This window comes from Dasypus novemcinctus, chromosome 11 (assembly GCF_030445035.2).
Source record: "Dasypus novemcinctus isolate mDasNov1 chromosome 11, mDasNov1.1.hap2, whole genome shotgun sequence".
In the NCBI taxonomy this organism is placed as follows: Eukaryota; Metazoa; Chordata; class Mammalia; order Cingulata; family Dasypodidae; genus Dasypus; species Dasypus novemcinctus.
The window spans coordinates 61,289,326-61,313,274 of NC_080683.1; the positions used below are offsets into that span (position 1 = coordinate 61,289,326).

Consider the following 23,949-nt stretch of genomic DNA (forward strand, 5'->3'; position numbering starts at 1 on the left):
TTAAGATGTAATATGAATAGCTTTTTAAAAGTTTAAAAATTGGCTATTTGGCCTAAACACACATACAACAAAGTCACTGTTATTGCTGCTTTCACAGTTATTGAGTCAAGGTAACATTCTTGTCTCATTATTTATACTTCATATTTATGAAGAGTAAAGAGTAACAAGGAGTATGTCCCCCGACCCCTTATCTCTTTCAGCTACTTCTTACAACTCAGTTTCCCTTTAAACTAAGTGAAAAAGTATTACAGGTTCTGACCAACATATTTTTGTATCATGATTTCTCAATTCAGAACTTTATAAAAGGACTTCAGGTAAGAAGACATATGAGTTTGAAAATTCACAATCTTATTCTAAGTAATTTGAATGTTTTTCTCTATTTAGTCTGATATTTAAGGCATTTTAAATGAAAAATCTATAATAAATAAATTCAATTTATATTATTCTAGATTCTACCATTTCTTTAGTTACTGTGCAGCAGAATGTAGAGAATACATTAATTAGGATAGCAATAGTAGGAAAAAGACCTTAGTAGTCCATTCCAGTGATCCTTAATCCTTTTGTCAGAGGAGGGACCTTTTTGCATTTTCACTGGGATTTCATGAATTGCCGGAAGCCAATTTGTTCAGAACATTTGTTCTGATCTGAAAAAAGAGGGCCACATTCCCCAGTTGCTTATAAGTTAATACTATTTCCTTTTCTTGGCACCTACCTAAATTATCTTAGCAAAATGTGATTGAAGACACATGCCAGTTAAGTTCATTAAAGCCCTGTAGATTAGTAACTTTTGATGCAAAAGTACTGTATGATATAATACCTCATGTTTATGCCATTCTTTGAAGATTATAAATTATTTCTTATTTGTAGTCTTACTCCACGTAAACACTGTATGTGGTTTTTTATGGCCAAAATATATCTTTTTTTTCCTAACCTAAATTTTTTAAAAAGAATATTTTAAAGCAATAAAACATTATTTACCTTAGCAAAATGTGAAATTAAGTGATATTGAGGTCTAATCACTCCCTATATTCTTTCATTTATTTCATTTCATTCATTCATTTACTTACAAATATTTATCAAGGGCCTACTATGAGCTAGGCACTGGAGATATAGAGGAAAAATAAATCTCAGCCTTCAAAATGCTCATTGTCCGGTGATGGAGACAGAAGAGTAAATCTACAGTTATAATTCTGTGTAGTCAGTGCTACAAAAGAAACATGCCTGGGAGTCCTATAGGAGAACAGAAGTATATTCTTAGGAATAGGAGTAATCCAGGTCAAAATTGGAAGAGAATTCCAGGCAAAGGCAGGGAGAGCTGTTAGAAGGCTAGTACAGTAATCTAGACAAGATGTGACAAGGACCTAGACAAAAGTAATGATAGGGCACTAAAGGGAAGGACACAAATTTGAGAATAAGGTAGAACTGACAGAACCTGGTACACTAAGTGGGTAATAGGACAAATAAGAGGAGTGAAGGTAACACACAGTGTGCCGGATGGATTGGAGGTTGGTACAATGATTAAGTTTTAAGTTTCTTTTGTATATGATTAATTAAGGGGTGTGTTTGGATGTAAAGATTTGAAGTTTAGGAGAAAGATTTGGACTAGATATTTTGGATAAATAAAGGGTTTATCATTAAAAGGTGGTGGTTGAACTCACAAGTTGAGGATGAGCCATCATTCAGAAGGAGTATGGAGAGGTCTAAAGTGGGGAACCTTAAATGTATGTTGGCATTTAAGAGGGAGCAGCAGAATAGAAGTTAAAACAATAAAACCAGTAGAAAGCAGATTATCACATACAAAGTCAGGGGAAGAAAGGGTTTCAAAACTGGAAATAATAAACTATAGTCTCATGGGAAGCGGCTGTGGCTCAGTTGGGCTCCCTGTACCAGGGAGGCCCTGGGTTCACATCCCAGGACCTCCTTGTGAGGGCAAGCTGGCCCGCACGCTGTGGAGAGCTGACGGCCTGGGCACCATGGAGAGATGGCATAGCAGGATGATGCAACAAAGGGGGACGAGCAGATACAGAAAAAATGTGCAACAAATGGACACAGAGAAAAGACAGCAAAGAAAGGAACAAGCTGCAAGGGGGGGAATAAATAAATAAATAAATCTTTTAAAAAATAAATAAACTATAGTCTCAAATACCACTGAGAAAGTACATAAAGAAAGGGACATTAACCAAATTACTTAATCTCTCTAAGTGCCCATTTGCTTCTGTAAAATAACGGTATCCGATAGATATTTTGAAGGTTCTTTATATCTTACTAAGCACCCCTTTGGGGCTAGCTAAGAGTTTGCTAAGAGATTACTTTATTTCAGTAATGTGTATTCTCAGTTTTGCACATGGTTTAGTCTAGGTCACACTGCTAGTAAATGGCAGAGCCTTTAGGCCCTATTCTTCCAGTTTCCCTAATGGTCAGCTGAAGGTATTTGTAAGCTTAATTTCTCCAGGAAGTACAACAGGGTATATAACCATTCTGTATATGTTTAAGCCCTCCCCTTGGAAGCGTCGTATTTGAATCAACTTGTTAATTAATTCAGCTATTGAAAACACACTTGTCCTCTTTACAGCTTCACTCTAACTCCTGTTACTTCCTTCCATTTCTCTACCCTTATCCTATTTGGTTCTTACTTTCCTCGTGTTTAAAAAGTGGTGTTGATATTGGCATAAATATTATCACATCAGTATAATTGGGAATTATAGATAAGAAATAAGATTATGTTAATATGCACAAAAATAATTTAGCACTTAGTTCCAACAGTTGCTTTCTGTTTTGTGTTTATTGTTGCCAAGTTAGGATCGCCCTTTGCCTTAAAGGCTTGGGAATGGACTATTTTGGAGGATTTCCTCGGGTCTTTGGTTTCTGGTCCTTAGCTATAAAGGCTCAGAAATTCATTATGAGTTCACCCAGGAATGATCAATTCTAGATTGTTCTTTCAAGCTAACCAAGTATTTTAAGGCTGATAAATAATCTAGTATGTTAATTTGTGATGAGGAAATACAGTTTTCAGTGACCAGAATGTGTTTGCCCACTATTTAGGGAACTGTCTTTCTGGTACAAAAGTATCTGAAAAACCCATCTGTCATGAGAATGTCACTTAGAATCAGTGTTTTAACATTTGGATAGTCTTGTGAGAACTATACTGCAAGTTTTGTTAGAATCTGGGAAATCCCCCCTTCCACTGAGGCAACCACAGAAGTCTAGTTACTAGAATACTTGTAGCTACCAGACACTATACCATGTTTTCCTCCATGGAAAGAATAATTTAAAAAGATAAGTTTTCTTTAGCTAGCCCTCATTTTTCATTTTTCTTTTTTACCAGTAGGTAAAACTTCTACCATTATGTCACGCTTATTTATTGTAGCATACCACTTCTTGTCACTGAGATTTCATGTTTTAGATTGGTATTTTTTATGAATACTTGGGCATCTAGTGGACCCTCAAGTGACATCTTAGACCAATCCATGCTACATTTACATATATCTTAAGAGTTGCTTCTACAGATAACTAATATATCTGTTCACTTTAGTTTCCTTAGTTTATGTTGCAGAGGCTACCATTTTTTACTTTGTCCACAAAATTGGAACTTTAAAATATTAGCAGCATTAAGCTATTTATATGTTGTTTGCAGTGTTATTGTGATATTATTAAATACATTAGTGCCACAAATACTTTTGTTCCTTAAAATCATTTTAAAATTGAGCAGATATAGAGCAAAAAATTTACTGCGAAAATATAACATATTTAATCTTCACATTTCTTTCAGCTTTCTTTATTAGAGCATTTCTATTCCCAGCCCCTCAGTGTTCTGTGCTGTAATCTCCCAGAGGCCAAGAGAAGAATAAATTTTTTATCAGATAATCAATGTGAAAACATCAGACGTCTTCCATCTTTTAGGAGGTAAAAAGAGAATTACATATTTAGCAATATCTTGTGGTAGAGTTTGGAGTAAAATAAGGCATTGCATGTCTAGTTTTCCCCTACCACTCAAGATAGCTCCCTTGTCTGTCAGCTCACTGTTTTGGTTTTTTTTTTTTTTTCCCCTCATTGTCTGCTTGTTTTTTCTTTCGGAGGCACCAGAAACCAAACCCAGGACCTCCCATGTGAGAGGCGGGTGCTTAACTGCTTGAGCCACATCTGCTCCCTGTTCGTTTTTTTTTTTTTTTTTAAGATTTATTTTTATTTATTTCTCTCCCCTTCCCTCCCCCATCCCGGTTGTCTGTTCTCTGTGTCTGTTTGTTGCGTCTTCTTTGTCCACTTCTGTTGTTGTCAGCGGCACGGGAATCTGTGTTTCTTTTTGTTGCATCATCTTGTTGTGTCATCTCTCTGTGTGTGCGGCACCATTCCTGGGCAGGCTGCACTTTCTTTCGCCCTGGGCAGCTTTCCTTACAGGGTGTACTCCTTGCACATGGGGCTCCCCTACGTGGGGGGCACCCCGGTGTGGCATGGCACTCCTTGAGCACATCAGCACTGCGCATGGGCTAGCTCCACATGGGTCAAGGAGGCCCGGAGTTTGAACTGTGGACCTCCCATGTGGTAGACGGACGCCTTCACCACTGGGCCAAGTCCACCGCCAGTTCATTTGTTTTTGTTCATTGTTTGCTCCTTGTCTTGCTTGTTCTTTTTGCTCATTTTCTGCTCAGGGTTTGTTTTTGTTTTTGTTTTTGTTTTGCTTGATGTCTGCTCATTGTCTGCTTGTTGTTTCTTTGTCTTCTTTAGGAGGCACTAGGAACCAAACCTGGTACCTCCCATGTGAGAGGCAGACTCTCAAGTGCTTGAACCACACCCACTTCCCATATCCAGTTACTTTTGAGGTGGGGGAAAGAAAAATGACTTAACCTTTTTTGTTGTGTGTAGAGCACAATAAAACCCTTCCATTTATTTATTAATTTATCTCTGTTCCCCCCCCCGCCCCCGCTGCCACTTGCTTGTGGTCTGCTCTGTGTCCTTTCGCTGCACATTCTTCTGTGTCTGCTTTTCTCCCTTTGTTGCATCATCTTGCTGTGCCAGCTCTCTGTGGGCATGGGCTGTCAGCTCTCCACGGATGCGGACCAGCTTCCCTTCACAAGGAGGCCCTGGGTTCACTTCCCATATGGTAGACGGGGGCCCAATTGGTTGAGCCACATCTGCTTCCCAAACCCTTCCATTTTTAATTGTGGGATTTCTTGTTGAGTTTGAAAATAAAGAGAAATTTTTTTCAAAGGGACGTAATTTCTGAGTTTGTCAGAATTGACTCTTAGAAATAACACTTTCTCTTTCTGGAGTTTATGACCTTTCTTTATGATTAGACCCTGAGACTATAAAGTGTGCCTAATTTATAGAGTTAAAAATTGCTTACACTATGACTGTCACCTTGACTTTATTTTTGAGAAAAAATTAAAAGAATGTGGCCACCCACCAATTTAGGAAAAGTAGTTTATTATCCCCACATGCTATTCAAATACATGTGTTTTTTTCTCTTTTTGTATATGGGATGGTAAAAATTTTAGGTATGTCGAAAAGCAGCCTTCAGAAAAGCAAGTTGCATTATTGACCAATGAAAAAATTTTAAAGGTAGGAATGTGAATATGTTTACTTTCTTTTTATTCTGTATAAGAAAGAATATGCACATAATAGGGTTAATTTTATAAAATGTATCTGTTCATCCTAATATACTTTTGCACAAATGAAAAACTAGATTGTGATAATCAATTAGGAATGTGAATGTTAGAGGTGATATAAAACCTCAACTCTAAAAGTGAGACTGTGGAGAAAAAATATTAAATAGAACACTGGGTTTCTTTTGTGGGCTGTTTTGAAAGCACTTTTAGATCTCAAGTTTCTTTCGCCATTGCAATTTTAGAATCTGCAGGCAATCTCATTTTAATGTTCTTTTAAAGACTGTCATATATTATAGTGCACAGGAATCCTTGCTGATTAGGCACCTATTGCTAAGTGGGTATTGATTTGAAAAATAATATGCCAGAAAAGAGGTAATGAACTAGAAAATTATGTTAGGCATTCAGCATAGGGAATATCAAAGAGAGAGCTTTTCTTTTTTCTTTCTTGAATAGATAGTACTTGGACATGGTGAATAATTCAAAAGACAAATGTAATATACAGTGAAAAGGCTTCCTCCCACCTCTCTCCTCTAGCTATCCTGTATTCCTCTCCGAATACAGTCAATGTTATTAGTTTCTTAAAAATCATTTAAGAGATATTCTGTACATAGACATATAGATGTATTTTGGGGGTTTTCCTCCTTTTCTACAGAAGCTAAGTATATTATACACACTCTTCTTCACCTGTGGTTTTGTTTTGTTAATCTTGGAAATCATTCCACATCACTACGAAAGAGAGCCACAGTATTCTGCTGAGTGAATGCACCTTCATTTTATTTAACAAGTCCCTTACTGATAGATAGACTTTAGAAACTTGTAATGTCACGTTTATTTTTATACTCCTCATATCTTTCTTAGGAAAAAGTTATTAGAAAACTGTAATAAAATTAAGATGAGAATTAAGTTAAGCCCTAGAGCTAGGTATGAGTTTTGCTGATACATGCTATTGTGAAAATTTGAACAAATAAGTTTCTAGAAGGTGTGTGTTCTGTGTAGTTCTAACTTATTGATCTCCTTATTTACTTAAGTACTTAGAATGCTTTTATTAAACATTACTTCTAATGCAGAATCCACACTGGGCCATAATTTAAAATCACTTCCAGTTGGGGTCAGTAATTGTTTTAATAATCTCTGTGACCTTTTCAGAGTAGTTTAGAATGTCCTCAACATCCTAAGTAATAATGCAGGTTATTTTGGTAGAGAGGAAATTTAAGAACCAGTGGAAAAGGATGTGTGCATGTTTACTGACTCTTTTAAGATTAGATAGATTAGCTCTCTGCTTAGTCAGCTAGTTGCCAAATACATTTCCTGCTAGAACTTTGTCAAAGTGTATTTTCAGAAGTAGGGAATACATTTTAAAGAGTGCCATTGAGGTGACAAAGGGAGAGAATATCTAAGCTAGTCTATTATAGAAATATTCTGATGTTTATCCCTGCTTTTCAGTGACTTTTTGTATATTTCCTTTGCACTGTTCTTATTGCCCTTAGCCCTGTTATTTTCTTTGCCTAGAGATCTATCCTGACTGGTGTTGCATTGACTTGAAACAGGTGTCGACTTTAGGATTACATATTTTTACATACAAGAGCATATGTCTTGAGACTTAAACAGAAATATAAAGGAAGACAAAGACTTGTACCCTGACCCTGAAAAATTTACCAGCAGATTACCTGCTGAATTCAAAGAAAGGAAGATACCTATAAAGAAATTATTAGAAGTTTTTTTCTACTTTGGTAGAATATTTAAATTAACCCAAGTGTCTGTTGGTTTATCTAGTTTAGAGTCAGAGTATCATTGAATATTTTGTTCTCATTATAATGCTTCTCTTTTTATAATTTTGTAAAAAAAACATGATAATAACATGGTACTGCATGGTATAGTAGAAAATCCCTGATCCTGAACACAGAAATCTTTCCTTTGAACTCCAACTACTCCTTTGCCATGTGTATTTAGGAAATTCACCTACTCTTTTTTTTTTTTTTTTTTTTTTTTAAGATTTATTTATTTATTTAATCTCCCCCCCTCTCCTGGTTGTCTGTTCTTGGTGTCTATTTGTTGTGTCTTGTTTCTTTGTCCACTTCTGTTGTCGTCAGTGGCACGGGAAGTGTGGGTGGCGCCATTCCTGGGCAGGCTGCTCTTTCTTTTCACGCTGGGCGGCTCTCCTTACGGGGAGCACTCCTTGCACGTGGGGCTCCCCCACGCGGGGGACACCCTTGCGTGGCACGGCACTCCTTGCGCGCATCAGCACTGCGCATGGGCCAGCTCCACACGGGTCAAGGAGGCCCGGGGTTTGAACCGCGGACCTCCCATATGGTAGACGGACGCCCTAACCACTGGGCCAAAGTCCGTTTCCCTTCACCTACTCTTTAAGTTTCAGTTACCTTATCTACAAAATGGGATCATAATTCCTATAGGGTTATTGTGTTCATCAAAGTTTATTTAGCAAGTGAGAATGATATAATGATTAAACTTATATAATTGTATATCATAAATACTGTTATATATTTTTCACTGTTACAGATATATATTTTTCACTATGGCAAAAATAAGATCAATATGAAGTTATATAACGTACATAATATAAATCATAATATTAAATACACATAATACTCTGTAAATTGTATGGTTATTTTGTATATTTTTTTGTTTATTTTTAAAAGATACTTAGGTTACATAAAATGTTACATTAAAAAATATAAGGGATTCCCATATGCCTCACTCCCCATACCTCCCACTCTTCCCCACATTAACAACTTCTTTCATTAGTGTGGTACATTAATTGCAACTGATGAATACATTTTGGAACATTGCCACTAAGCATGGATTATAGTTTACATTGTAGTTTACACTCTTTCCCACTCAGTTCTGTAGGTTATGGCCATATGTATAATGCCCCGTATCCTTCATTGCAATTTCACTCAGGACAATTCCAAGTCCTGAAAATGCCCCTGTATTAACACCTCTTTGTACTCTCCCTTCCTTCAACACCTCCAGTGGCCATTGTCTCCACATCAATGATAGTTTCTTCCATTGCTAGAATCACAATAAGTCTATAGTAGAATACCAATAAGTTCACTCTAGTCCGTATTTTATTCACTAATCCTGAGGATTCTGGGAAAGTGATGCCCACTCCACCTCTAATTGAGAGGGGGATTCAGTCCCAAATGGCTGATGGATGGGACCCTCTTGCTTGCAGTTGTAGACTCTCTTGGTTCCTTGGTATGGTGGTTGTCCATCTTTACCTCCTTGTTAGTTGTCCTGGGTGAGTCCAATGAACTAGTGAGTAGGTGTTGCAACTCTGTTGAGGCTCAGGGCCCATCTGGCACATGGACAGCCAAGAGATTCAAGTCTCTTGGTTGTATACCTACCAACTCCAGCACCAACTATAGGTTCAAATAAAGGTGACAGAAGAGGCATGTGTAGAGAAGTCATATCTGAGTCCAACTCTGTCACACCAGAGAGCACAAACTCCAAAGTGGGGCCCACTGGTGAGGCACAACACACCAGAGCTATCTTCTATGACTGTAGGACCTGGGTGTCTCCAGAGCCCTTAGGAACCCCCATACTTGGGGTAATATCTACTTTGGCAGTCTATGAGATCCTGCTGAGACGTGCTTAAGTGTTACCTCTGGGAAGACCTCCTGACTCACTTTTAATTCTCTTAGCCATATAAACTCATTTTCTTTGCCTTTTCCCCTTTTATTCAAGGTCTTTTTCCAGTTGCATTGTTCATTGGTATTTGGTAGTAATTCCTTGGTGCCAGGGAGTCTCATCCCTGGGAATCATGTCCCATGCTGGGGGGAAGGTAATGCATTTATATGCTGAGTTTGGCTCAGAGAGGCCAAATTTGAGCAACAGGGAGGCTCTCAGGAGGTAACTCTTAGGCACCTTACAACATTAGGCTATGTTGCAACTTTGAGAACAAAGGTTCATAAGGATAGTCATAATATCAAGGACCCATCAATGGATTGATTATTGCTGTTCCATTAGAGAATGTGGCAGAGCTCCCCAGGATGGAAATTCAATATTCTTTCAGTTATTGTGTGAATCTCTACCCACTGTAGCAGTGCTCCATGAACACTTGAACACATTTGTATACTTTATAGTTTGCCCAGGTGAACTTCCTCCCATGTATCCCCCATCAATGACACCCAACACCAATGATCCTTCCCTGCCATAGTTGTAACCCTAGTGCGGTCCTTCAAAACTGAAACCCAGAACATTGCCAAATAGTTATTAGGAAAACGAAATAATAATGATAGTTTTAAACATAAGAAATAAAATACATAATAATTTAAAAAAACTGAAACTAACATATATACACATGCCTACCATTAGAGTTTTTCATTTTGCACTCATTTTCTGTATTTGAATTTCTAAAAGATGTAACTCAAAGTATACTCAAGAGGAATATCTAGACTGCTTCAACCCTAAAAATCTGCTTTGCTCCCAACCCTGATGAACTAGCCCAGTAGTAGTGCATCAGATCACCTGGAAGGTTTGTTAAAACACAGATTTCTGGGCTCCCCAAAACATGCATTTTTAATGGGGTTTCAGGCCAAACTTACACTGCTAGTTTGTTAGATCACTCTTTGAGAACCACAAAACTAGATGGCTCCAAGAAGGAAACACTATTTCCCTTTACCTCATTTTCTTAAGTGTAGAATTAATCTGTTAGGCTCCAAAATAATTCATCTCAAATATTCTCTGACTGAACTCAAGATGAAAAAAAAAAAACCCTTCAACTCCCTTAAAACTACAGACCCATTAGTTACATAGATATTGCTTCAAAATTTTACACAGGCTTTGTATATAATAAATACCAGGTTTGAGTTTTTTAATGCTGTATTTTAAAGTTTAAAACAAAATCCACTATTGAGTCATGTACATTTTTAGATTTACTAGGAAATTTGAGGTAAGGTAGGACATTAAAAAGCCATACCTGAATACAGAATACCTGGAATTCTGTACATTTTCTCATTTCTGAGCAGTCTGTCCCCTGAAGAGTTGGGCAGTGCATCTGGGTACATTGGCCAAAAAGTGTACTTTGGGCATGTGACAGTCACATTCCTCTAAGTTTCAACATAATAAGCTTGCACAAGCTCCCATAAATTAAATTCCTGTGACTTTATAGCTTTCAAATCCTGTAATAGAGGTTTAACCAAGTAGTCTTTAAGGTTCTTTTTGGCTCCAGAATGCTGTGGTTTTATCTACTTGTTCATTAAACATATTAGTAATAATTTTTATATGACTGGTTAAATCATATAGATTCCTCATTAAAAATTTATTTCAGTATAATATAGACTTAATGGAAGATAGATAAGTTACCGTCATTTGTAGGTTTTAGCCAAAATAGCAGGATCAGTGATTGGATATATTTTTTCCTTATTGTGTTATTTTGTAATCAGGCTTTTTTTCTTTTCAAGCCTTTCATTTGTGAAAATAAAGTTCATGACAAAGATGCAGTTTTTATTATTGCCAGTGCCTGAAATTTTGTTTCAGTTCAGACATTAAGGAGAGTTTTGAAGAAGATTGTGGCCTCACATTATGTTTACATAATTGTCATTATTATTTGATGATTAAAAACACTAGACCTTGAAATAATGGAAATGTTTTTGAAATAGTAAAAATGTCTCTTCCTTTATACCCCATAAGCAAACATTTTGGGGGGAATTGGGGGAATAATGCCAACTTTTGCCAATTAGTTGGTCGTTTACATGCATAATTTCATTGTAAGGCACAACTACCACATAAGTTAGAAGTTCTTATCCCTTTGAGCAGAGCCACAAAAAGACCATGTGGCTTGCCTATGTAAAATATCACAATAGCAAGTGGAGGATCTGCTATTAATACCCAGGACAGGGGTGCGAATGTACCTCAGTGGTTGAGCATCTGCTTCCCATGTAGGAGCTCCTGGGTTTAATTCCTGGTACCTCCTAAAAGAAAAAAATACCCAGACAGATGTCAAAGCAGTTTGATATTGTTAATGAATTCCAAAAATAGATCTTGAATTATGTTTGTAAACTGGTCTGTTCCTTAGGGCATGATTAAATTATGATTAGGGCTTTGATTGGGCCATGTGAGAGAAAACGATGTGGCAGAAGAGTTAGTTGGACTTTGAGCTGGAGCCCAGGAAGTAGACATACAGAAGAAGAACATAAAGGAATAAAGACAGCTCCACAGACACTGCAGAGGCCCCGGAAGGAGAGATGAGCCATTTGCCTGATAGTCTACAGCTGATCTTGTGGAGAGACGCAGGAACCACAGAGCCTTAAGAGGAAGAGGAAAGCTGAATATCGGCAGCCATCTTGCTCCAACATGTGGCAACAGACTTTGGTGAGGGAAGTAACTTATGCCTTATGGCCTGATAACTGTAAGCTTCTACCTCAAATAAATACCCTTTATAAAAGCCAACAGATTTCTGATATTTTGTATCAGCACCCCTTTGGCTGACTAATACACCCATACATTCACCACTTCATTGAAGAATTCATACCAACTAAGAATATGCCTTAGGTTCTTTGTTAGTGTTGAAGAGGATGTGGAGAGATAGGAACACTTATTCACTGCTGGTGGGAATGCAGAATGGTATAGCCACTGTGGAGGACTGTTTGGCAGTTCGTAAGGAAGTTGAATATAGATTTGCCATGTTACCTTGCAATGCCATTACTGGGTATATACCTAGAAGAACGGAGAGCAGTGAGACAAACAGACATCTGTACACCGATATTCATAGCAGCATTATTCACAATTGCCAAAAGATGGAAACAGCCAAGGTACCCATCAACCAACGAATGGATAAACAAACTGGTTATTCATACATTGGAATATTATGCAGCTGTAAGAAGAAATGAAGTCATAAACATATAACAACATGGATTAACCTGGCGGACATTATGTTGAGTGAAGCAAGCCAGACACAAAAGGACAAATGTTGTATGATTGCATTACTATGAAGCAAACATATTAAGTAACATTATATGAATCCATTTATATAAAATGTAAGTATAAATTTATAAAGATTAAGTTTGATTAGTGGTTATATAGGCCTAGGGAAGCCATGCTAAGGGGAGTGAAGGTTTTTTTTTTGGAGGAATGAAATAATTCTAAAACTTTTTGTTATGATCAATGCATAACATTGTGATTATACTCAAAGCCGTTGGTTGTACACTTTAGATCGATTGTATGGTATATGAGTATATCTGAGTGAACTGCTTAGTAAATAATTGTTCAAGAATAGAAATAGCAGCAGGGGAAACAGATTGAGGGGTGAAGAAGTTTCTTGTTTGTCTTTTTTTATTAGTAGTAGTATTGAAATAATGGACTGCACTACTAATGCTTGAAATAATGAATGCACAACTGTGTGTTATACCAAATACCATTGATTGTACTCTTTGGGTGAACTGTCTGATTTATGAATACATATCAATAAAATCAATTTGTGAGGAAAAAAAAGAAAGGTCCTCTGTGGCATTGGAGCTTGGCATGAGGTGAGCTAGACCAAGTAAAGCCTTGTAAGGCTGTGGTCAGGAGCTTGTGTTTTATTCCAAGGCCAATGAGAAGGAAGGAAGGAAATAAATTAAAAAAAAAAAAAACAACCTCTAAGGCAAAATATAACAGACTTGATTACAAAAAAAAAAAGATTTCTACATAATAAAAGGGACATAGCCAATGTTAAAAAGAAAAAAAAACCAAAGACCAGAGGGGAGCCAATGTGGCTCAAGCATTTGAACACCTGCTTCCCACTGGGTTCTGTTCCCAGTGCCACCTAAAAACAAAAACAACAAACAAGGGAGCTGAGGTGGCGCAAGAGATTGAGCACCTCTCTCCTACTCCAGAAGGTCCCAGGATCTGTTCCCTGAGCCTCGTAATGAGAAGACAAGCAGACCCAGAAGAACACACAGTGAATGGACATGGAGAGCAGACAACGAGGCAGGGAGGGGGATAAATAAATAAACAAATCTTCAAAAAAAAAAACAAAAAAGGAAAGCAGGTGTGTCTCGAACAACTGGGCTCCATGTCTACCATTGGAGGATCCTGGGTTCAAATCCCAGGGCCTCCTGGTGAAAAGCAAGCTGGCCCACGTGGCACAGCAAGATAATGCAACAAAAAGAGACACAGAGGAGAGACGATGAGAGACACAACAAACCAGGGGGCTGAGGTGATTTCGGGCAATTGAGTGTTTCTCTCCCATGTTGGAAGGTCCCAGGATTGGTTTCCGGTGCCTCCTAAAGAGAAGGAGAGAAGAGAAGACAAGCAGACATGGAAGAACACCCAACGAATGGACCAGCAATTTATTTAAATAAATAAATCTTAAAAAAAAAAAATGGGGGAAAAACCAACTTAGGGAAGCCTATGTGATTCAGTGGTTGAGCACCGGCTTCCCACTTAATGAGGTTCCCAGGTTTGTTCACCACCCCAGTACCTCAAAAAAAAAAAAACAAAAGCAAGACCAGAGGTCTTCATTTTTCAAGATAAATTGAAATATGTCTCTTTGGGAAATAGTGAATATTCCTAGACAAAGTGTATCTCTGTTGGAAAGAATTATGCTAAATGCAATTATGAAATAAAAATGAACTATGACTGGTGTACAGAAAAGTTGCCTGAGGAAAATTTTAATGCATGGAAAAAAGGATTAGTATTTCAGTAGGCTTTGTTTTTGCATGTGCATAGTGTAAGTGATGCTACTATAACATAGTAAGTGGAAAATTTCTCAGATATCAAGACCCTTTATAAGTTTTGAGTTTATAAAGTAGTGTCTATAAAGTGCACCAGGAGTTGTGTTCCTGGATAGGTAAAGGCATTTGCAGATACATGTCTCAGAGAACATAGAGGACAGGTTACCTGAAAAAGTCATTTGGGATGTTTTCTTTTGCAACCGATCACACAGATATAAATACCAATGGAATCTTTCCTAATGTGGAGATTAAGTTTTAAAAGTAACACATAAGGCAGAGATCTGAGATGGTCAAAATTACCCTATCTCACAGCCTTCCTCTCCCCCCTATTTCCTGTAAGCCTGTCTTCCAGTCTCTAGCTCTGAGACAGCTTGATTTGCTTAATTCGTATCAGAGAGGTTATGTAGTATTTGTCCTTCAATGCCTGACTTGCTTCACTCGACATAAGGTCCTCAAGATTCACCCATGTTATCCCATGTGTTAGTACTATATTCCTTATTACATCATTGATGTGGAAACAGTGGCCCCAGGAGTTCCTGAAGGCAGGGAGAGGGAAAAAGAGATGTGATATTGGTGCATTTTCAGGACTTGGAGTTGCCCTCAGTGATATTGCAGGGACAGAGCAAGGACATAACACACTGAATGGACTGGGAGAAAGTGGAAACTACAACATAAACTATAATCCATGCTGTGTAGCAGTGCTCCAAAATGTACTCATCAAATACATTGAATGTACCACACTAATGAAAGAAGTTGTCGATGTAGGAGGAGTGGGGGAGTGTGGGGAGTGGGGTATATGGGAACCTCATATTTTTTAATGTAACATTTTGTGTGATCAATGTATCTTTAAGAAAAAAGATTTTTAAAAATTACTCTTGCAAATCTCTTAGGAAAGTACATTGCAATAGACCTTCTCATTAAGTCCAGCATAGCCTGTTTTCGGTTTGTTTGTTTTTTCCAGTGTTTGAACCAGACCTCCATTTCCTCAGTTGAGCACTAGATGAGATGAAATGGTCTGTCGTGTTACATGAAAAACAAAACCCACTTTTTAAACATGAGAATTCTACTCAGCAGAGGGACATAATCACACAGGGAAAAAGAAGTATGAAGGATCTATGATCACCCCCATTGTCTGCTCTCTGTGTCCATTCGCTGTGTGTTCTTCTCATTAGGCGGCTCCAAGAACCGATCCTGGGACCTTCCAGAATGGGAGAGAGGCGATCACTATCTTGCGCCACCTCAGCTCCCTGTTCTGCTATGTTGTCTTTTCTCTCCTCTGTGTCTCTAGTTGTGTCATCTTGCTGTGCCAGCTCTCTACATTGGCCTGCACTCCTGCGCAGGGTGGCTTTTCCCACACGAGGCGGAATTTCCATGCAAGGCAGCACTCCCATGCGGAGTGGCATTCCTGCATGGGTCAGCTCGCTGCGTGGGCCAGCTTGCCCTCACCAGGAGGCCCTGGGCATTGAACTCTGGACCTCCTAAATGATAGATGGGAGCCCAATTGGTTGAGCCACATCCGTTTCCCCATATTTATTCTTGTGTGTAAAATACCACCAGGCTTGACACTAAGTAAAAATACCTGGGGGGGGAGCAAATGTGGCTCAAAGACAAACAAAACAAACAAGAACACCAACTCAGAGGAGTCAGTATGGCTCAGTGGTTGAGCACTGACTTCCCACATACAAGGTCCCAGGTTTAATCCTCGGGCCCCAGTACCTCAAAAAAAAAACCAGGGGAGCCGATGTATAATAGCTCAAGTGGTTGAACATCTGCTTTCTGTGTACAATGTCCTGGGTTCGTTCCCCAGTACCTCCTAAAAACAAAACAAAACAAAAAACCAACTCTCATTGGGGAGCAGATGTAACTCTGTGGTTGAGTGCCTGTTTCCCATGTATGAGGTCCTGGATTCAATCCACAGAACCTCCTTAAAAAAAAAAATAGCCAGCCTTTATCCTGGACTTCATGTGTATGACAAATTCTCATGAATTAAACAGGTTAATTTATAACTCTGAATCTTCTCTCTTGTTAATTCTCCAGAAAGTATATATAAACATGAAGTAGATTTTTATTATTATATTCTTTTACTTACTAACTTACATATTAATAATGTATTTTGGGATTTTTAGGAGGAAACGCAATCATTACTAGAAAAGTTGAATATTTACCATACAAATTACTTCCTGGTTTTGAGATGTCTTCATAAATTCACCGCTTCTCTTCCCAAGTTCCCATTGGGTCGACAGGTAACCACAGCTCTCTCAGTTGAAATCTATGAAATAGGAATATTAGTAGTTTCTTCTTTGATTTCTATAGCATTCAAGACATCAGAATTTGAAATGGAACCAAATCTTACAGTGAGAGCACAATCTAAATTCATTTCAGCTGTACACATTCCTGGTAATTGAAACAGTGATTTTTGTTCTGATGACCACAGCTGGAAACAACTGCAATTGTGGTGTTGCTTCCTCAACAATGTATTTGTGCTAAGGCATTTTATTCCTTCTTTAACATTACTTTGAAGCCCTCCACCTTATTTGACTGGAAAAAGGAATCTGTTTGTGAATGTTTAATGGTTGTCTTTGTGTTGCATGAAGAAGAGAAGCAGTACTTCTGCTCCTTGCAAAATTATGGTCAGCTGGCCTTTAAGTCATAAAATAAACCATATGAACCATTTGTAGAGTTGATGTTAATGGAAGAATTCTGTATTCTTGAATGTTTGTGTCTTAACTCAGTTTCTGAGGGCAAATGGAAATACATAAATAAATGACTTGTTTTTGAGGTGATTTCTTCCATTGAACCTACTTTTATATAATTTCAGTATTACTTTTAATTCATCATTTTTTAATCACAAAGAAATGACAGTGCTATCAGCTGGTCCCAATATAGTCTCATTTTGGTTTTATGTAAATGATGTTCTTATAAAGCCCAGTCCACATGATAGATGCCAAGTCTGTTACATTTAAATAAAATGGTGGTTTTTAATAGCATTAATTTTTTTTCTTGGCCATATTTGGTTTTGACAAACTTATAGTGTGTAAACTTAGTGCATCACTTTTGGTTCCTCACAAATGTGCTGTTCACTTACAGATTAGAGAGCTGTATTGCACATGTTTAGAAAAGAACATATGGGATTCAGAGGAGTACACATCGGCCTTGCAGCTGCTGAGGTAGTATTTTTTATTTTCTATCTTTTTTTTGCTCTGTTATAAGTCTGCCGGCAATACCTTCCTTCAGCCCACAGAGTTTCATTATACGCCATGTTGTGTCTAAGAATATTTGTTCATATCTTGAATTTATGTATGTAGCTTGTGTTTTTAACATAGCAACCATCCATTTCTTTGCTTGTTTTACTTTGTTTTTGAACTTGTGGTTTTTAAAGTAAAACTAGTGGTTGGTTGTTTAGTCAAATATCAAAACTGCATATGGGAGCTTAGGTAGGGCTCATTTGAAGTCACCAGACTGACATCATGGCAGGGAAAGTACTCATGGGATGTGAGGTCATCCTGGCTTTGGCCTGGTTGGGTGGAGGAGTGGCAGCTTTGGGTGAAATGCAACCAATGAAGGAGGCCATTGCCTACTCCTTGACAAGGAGCAGCAAGGAGTAGGCAGTGGCCTCTGCTTTCTCCCACTCAAGCTGTCTATGTCCACATTAACACTGGATAATTCATGCATTTATCTAATATTATTCAAATAGGCTTTCTTGGGGTTATTATCTGGGTATCAGAGATCACGTACCATCCCTGACAGATATACCTTTCATAGTTATAATCCTTGTATTTCTTGGCTTTACTTCTTATATGTATGGTGAATTACTAGTCTTCCATAAAAATAATGACCACATGGATAGTGTAAAAGAGAAATCAAGTGTGAGCTAATTTTCTGCACACAGTATTTTCCTCAGTGAATCTAAATGCTTATATGAAAATATAAAACAGTCTGAGAACTGAATATTTATTCAGTATTGGTTTCCTCTGGACCTACAAGAGAAGAACAGATGGGCACAGTAGGAGGAAAATTCACATTGAAAGCACTTTAAATCCAGAAAATTAATAATGTTGGTGATCTAGCAGGTACAGCTTAGGATAAAAAATTAATTTCATGCTATCTAGAAAAATAACTCCCTGTGGAAACTAGGTTGCCACTGAAAAGATATATTTTACTTTATTTTTTTAAATTCCCAAAAGTGATTTCCCTGTACACACACACACACACACACACACACACATTTATCTCAACTAGAATATTTCTGAGATTTCTTTTGCTTTCTATTCAAGTAGACATACCTATCTCAAACACCCAGGTGCTCTTGCTGGGTTTCCTCTTTTAACCTTCATGGTTAGTGATGGTCTTTTCTCCAGCTGGGTGCTCCCAGATTCAGAAATTCTCTTGTCAGGGAGGAACTTGTTCTTTTCCTCCGGAGCCTCCCCAGCACTGGTCATCTTGGGTACAGTCAAGGATCAAGGATGCCAATTCCAAACTGGGGTAAAGAAACATGGGTGGTGATAGTAATGGATAAATAGTAAGCACCATTTATTGAAGGTTAGCAGTGTCCTGGGTACTTTATTAGGCATCATATGTCCATTTTCTGATCTAATACTTACAGTTCACCTTTTTGGTAGATATCATAGCCACACTTTATAAGCTGAGGAAACTGAGGCATAAATAGGGATTAAGTGACTTGCCTGAGATCACTCAGCTGCTCATAGAATAAGAATTCTATTCCAGATCTGGTTTCAAAGCAGTAGTACCTTCCACTCTTCTTTTGCTAAGATCTAAAATACAGATTTGGGAATTTGAATAAAGCAGAAGCAATAAGTAGAAAGTAGGGTTTCAGTCATTTTGCCAGGCTGAGATCAGACACATAGGCTGTCAAAGCAGAAACATGTAGACAGCACTGAGAATCTAATATAGCAGCTACAAGGACTAGCAAGGTTCTGCACACTGCAAGAGAGGAAAGGAATCTGTGAACTCCTATATTCTGGAATTACGCTCTTCTGCTTTTTGGAGATTGGATGTGGACAAGAAGTCAGGGACATTTTTTAGTTTAGTCATTCTTAGTAGAAATAATTTGAATTAGGAGTCCTGACATTCTCATCACCTGTCTTCAACTTAAATTCAAGGCAAGAGAGAAAATTTAAGATTCAAATGGCCATTAAATGTTGCTTCGGAAAGAAAATTTGCTAAAGTATTGTATTAGTCAGCCAAAGGGGGGCCAATGCAAAATATCAGAAATTGGTTGGTTTTTATAAAGGGTATTTGTTTACAGATACCAGGCCATAAAGCCTAAGTTACTTCCCTCACTAAAGTCTATTTTCACGTGTTGGAGCAAGATGGCTGCTGACAGCCGTGAGGGTTCAGGCTTCCTGGGTTCTTCTCTTCTAGGGTCTTGCTTCACTCTGGGTTCAGAATTCTTCTCTTCCCAGGGCTTGCTTCTTCCTGGGCTCAGGGTTCCTCTCTTCTGGGGCTTCTGTTTCCTCTGGGAGCTTACTTTCCAGGGTTCCAGCTTAAGGCTTCATCATCACACTCTAACATCAAAACTCCAACATCAAAAACCCTCAACTCTGTTCTTTGTCATGGCTTTTATCTGTGAGTCCCTACCCACCAAGGGGTGGAAACTCAATGCCCTAATGATGTAGCCCAATCAAAGCCCTAATCATAATTTAATCACGCCCAGATACAGTAAGATTGCAGACATAATCCAGTATCTATTTTCGGAATTCATAACCATATCAAACTGCATAGGTATTATTATTATTAGAAACATAGTCTTAATATAATTTCCAATTTGAATATTTTGTAAAAAACTGCTTAAAGATATTTCTCTTGAAAGTCCCTTTTATCAGGAACCTGGCATGTTCAAATAAACAGAGATATACTGTAGCAAGTATTTACATCATTAATGACCATTAAAAAGTATTTACAAAGAATCTGTGATAATATGGTAAAATTTCTATTATATTTTCATGAGTGAAAAAAGACAGAATTTTATATCACAGTGATTTTAAAAACGTATGAAACAGACATTGTTGTGTGCGAAGAATATGCACGGGTTAATTTATAACATATGCCGTATTTGACATTGAGTGTAGTGATTCTTTCCTCACTCAGCCAACTCCTGAATCATGAAGACTAATCCCTATCTAGGATATGAGTTGGTTAATTTTTTACTTGTAGTAGTTTGAGGCTTTATGGATCCCAGAATACAATGTCCTCAGGGCTAATCCATTCCAGTAGGTATAAACCTATTGTAGGTAGTACCTCCTTTTGATTCAGGCTTCTTCAGTATGGTATGACCCAGGGTTGGGTCTTAACCCTCTTACTGGAGTCCTTTTTTTTTTTTAAAGATTTGTTTGTTTATTTATTTCCCCCCTCCCCCTGTTGTCTGTTCTCTGTGTCTATTTGCTGCGTCTTCTTTGTCCACTTCTGTTGTTGTCAGCAGCATAGGAATCTTTTTGTTGCATCATCTTGTTGTGTCAGCTCTCCGTGTGTGTGCGGCACCATTCCTAGGCAGGCTGCACTTTCTTTCGCGCTGGGCGGCTCTCCTTATGGGGCACACTCCTTGCGCGTGGGGCTCCCCTACACGGGGGACACCCCTGCATGGCAGGGCACTCCTTGCGCACATCAGCACTGCGCATGGGCCAGATCCACACGGGTCAAGGAGGCCCGGGGTTTGAACCGCGGACCTCCCATGTGGTAGACGGACGCCCTAGCCACTGGGCCAAGTCCACCGCCTGGAGTCCTTTATAAGCAGAATGAATACAGAGAAATAGAGAAACCCACAGACGTACTGAGAAAAAGCCACAGGAATAGAGAGAGAAAGCCACAAGATCAAGGAGCTGAGGTGAGTGGAACTCAGCACAGAGGAAGCCAGAAGCTGAAGTAATGAAACCCGCAAGAGAAGAAGAGACCAGCACTTGCCTCTGTGTGCTGGTCTTCGGGGAGAAAGCATTGCCTGATGAGGCCTTAATTTGGATACTTTCACAACCTCAGAACTGTAACCTTGCAACTTAATAAATCCCCATTGTAAAAGTCAAACCATTTCTGGTGTATTCTTTTCAGCAGCTTTTAGCAAACAAAAATAAATTTTGGTACCAAGAATGGGGCTCCAATTGCAAATACCAAAAAAACGAAAAAGGCTTCTTAATTGGCTAATGAGTAGAGACAGGAAGAATTGTGAGATGCTTGACTGAAAAAGCCTCTATTGCTTTGAAGATACTGTTGGTAGAAATATGGATACTAAAGATACTTCTACTGAGGACTTAGAAATGAATATATCAATGAAAACCAGAAGAAAGACAACCCTTGTTTTAAAATAGCAGAGAACTTCACAAAACTTGTTCTGATGTCAGGTGGAAAGCAAAATTTGAAAGTGGTGAGCATATTTAGTGGAGGAGATTTCCAAACTAAATGTGTAAAGTGTAGCCTGGCTTCTTGCAGGTGTAGTAAAATGCGAGAAGGAAAGGGATAAGCTGAGAACTGAACTAGGCATAAAGAAACCAGAAATTGATGGTTGGGAAAATTCTGAGCTTCCAGAAAACAAGTCCCCAGAGAATAGTGCCCCATGTGAGGACTTAACTGAACATGAAACTAGTCAGCCATTTCACTTCAAGTCAGGATTGGAAATGCAGTTATTCAGGAAGGATCTATGGAAGGTCTAATTGTTTGACGATTGGGACCCCTGTGTGCTTCATGCAAAGCAAACAAGTTTTTTGCAAGATATGTATGAACAGAACCACTGCCAGCCTGGACTGAGGGGACAGATTGAAGGAAAAAGACTTTAAAGACAGAAGCACGGAAGCTGAAGTTTGGATTGAAAACATGTTTTTGGATCCACAGAGCAAGCCCTCCCATATGTGTGGAAAGGGCCCTGGCACTGGAAGAGGGTGGTCCTTCCTCCCTTTTGTTCAGGAAGAGTGCTACCGCCCCAGGCTTCAGAGAGGGCAGAACACATTCCTGAGGGGAATTTTATCCCAGGACAGACTACACCTATAACTGATTTTTATGCGATTGTGTACAATATTGTTACTAAAAGGATTTAAGGCTTTGAGATATTGTGATGGAATGAATGTATTTACATATGGAAGGAACATGTCTTTTTGGAGAGTATGTGTGAAGTGTGGTAGTTTGAGGCTTTATGGACCCCGGAATATCACGTCCTTAAAGCTAATCCATCTCGGTAGGTATAAACCTATTGCAGTTATGGCCTTCTTTTGGTCTAGATTTCTTCAGTGACCCTGAATAGGTCTTAATCCTCTTGCGGGAGTCCTTTATAAACGGATAAATACACAGAAACAGAGAAAAAGCAACAGGAGTAGGGAGAGAAAGCCACAAAAGCAAGGAGCTAAAATCAATGGAACCCAGGAAAGGTAACTGCCAGAAACTGAAGCAATAAAACCCAGATGAGAAGGAAGAGACCAGCAGATGCCCTCATGTGCCAGTCTTTCTCCTTATGATGCCTTGATTTAGCCACTTTCACTGTCTCAGAACTTTAAGCTTGCAACTTAATGAATTTCCACCCTTAGGGCCAACCCATTTCTGTATATTTCTTTCAGCAGCTTTTAGCAAACTGAAACATTACTCAACCATGTATCATTATATAAGAACACAGTTAAGATTAAAAAGCCAGTTGAGAACAGGAAGTAGTAAAAATGGTGCTAACCAGGCAGTGAGTTAGGTGAGTACATCTCCTCCTGGTCTGCTATGAAATAAGACCTACTTTTCAGTTGGAGAGGATTTCTAAACAGCCATCTCAAAATCAAACACAGACCAAGAATTTTTCAGACTTTTGAAATTTAGAGAAGGTTCAGCTTGTAGGAACTTGATGACTCAGTTGAGCTGTCCTGTCGTGTGAGTAACGATGGCTCCCTAAACCAGTGATTCTTGGGATTGGGGGCTAATGATGTCCTCCTTCTTAGGAAAATTCACTCTTTTCTCCCCAATCCCATCAGGTAAGAATATTCTCCAGAGTTATACCATTTTATTCCAAATAAGGAAACCAAGGCCAGAAACACTGAATGACTTCTACAATTGGCAGAGCTGAAATTTAAATCAGAATCTTCAAAAGTCCAGTGCTTTTTTCAGCCATATCCTAATCATTTGAAAGATGGTAATAAAAGGAAATGTATATGGGTTTATGGCTAGTGGCCCATGTTCAGAGCATATCCAAAATTTTAAAATGAGCCAACAGAGCACGTTTCTGTGGAATCAACACCCCCATCCTGCCTCTAGTCATCTTGGCATAGGAAACAGACCTGAAAGTGAAAAGAGCCATGATGTGTCTGGTTTGCTTATCCCAAGTGTAACCTTGTGAGCTGACCGCAGAAATGAACTTTTGTACTGAAGTTGATAGATATCTCAAAAATTTACTTTAGGCTGGTAGAAATTATTCTGATTTGAGTAAAGCGTCTAATTTGAACAGTAATAAATTAGCAAGTTAGCTCAGCCTTCATTGAGTTCAAAAACATGACCTGGATAATAATATAAACATTTGATCGCTTCAGTTTAGTTCAGAGAGACTAGAGATTTGGAAAGTAAATATTACATTGTTTTCTGTTCTGCAGATCACCTTTAGAAGTTATTTGAAGATTTTGTTAAGAAAACAGATAAAGCTCCACAGTCTATGAGGTCCCTCCCAAATAGTAATAAGCTAATTTATGATGATGTGGATTATT

General features: G+C 38.4%; 1 protein-coding gene across 2 annotated transcripts in view; it reads left to right on the top strand.

The window, feature by feature from the left end:
- Positions 1-23,949, top strand: part of ORC3 (origin recognition complex subunit 3) — an 81,470-nt gene that overhangs the window by 40,243 nt on the left and 17,278 nt on the right. For both annotated transcript variants that reach the window (XM_058307135.1, XM_058307136.1), the window contains exons 9-13: positions 201-314; positions 3,770-3,903; positions 5,493-5,556; positions 16,405-16,521; positions 17,366-17,445. In XM_058307135.1, coding sequence (XP_058163118.1) covers positions 201-314; positions 3,770-3,903; positions 5,493-5,556; positions 16,405-16,521; positions 17,366-17,445 — 509 coding nt within the window. The remainder of the gene's footprint in view (positions 1-200; positions 315-3,769; positions 3,904-5,492; positions 5,557-16,404; positions 16,522-17,365; positions 17,446-23,949) is intronic.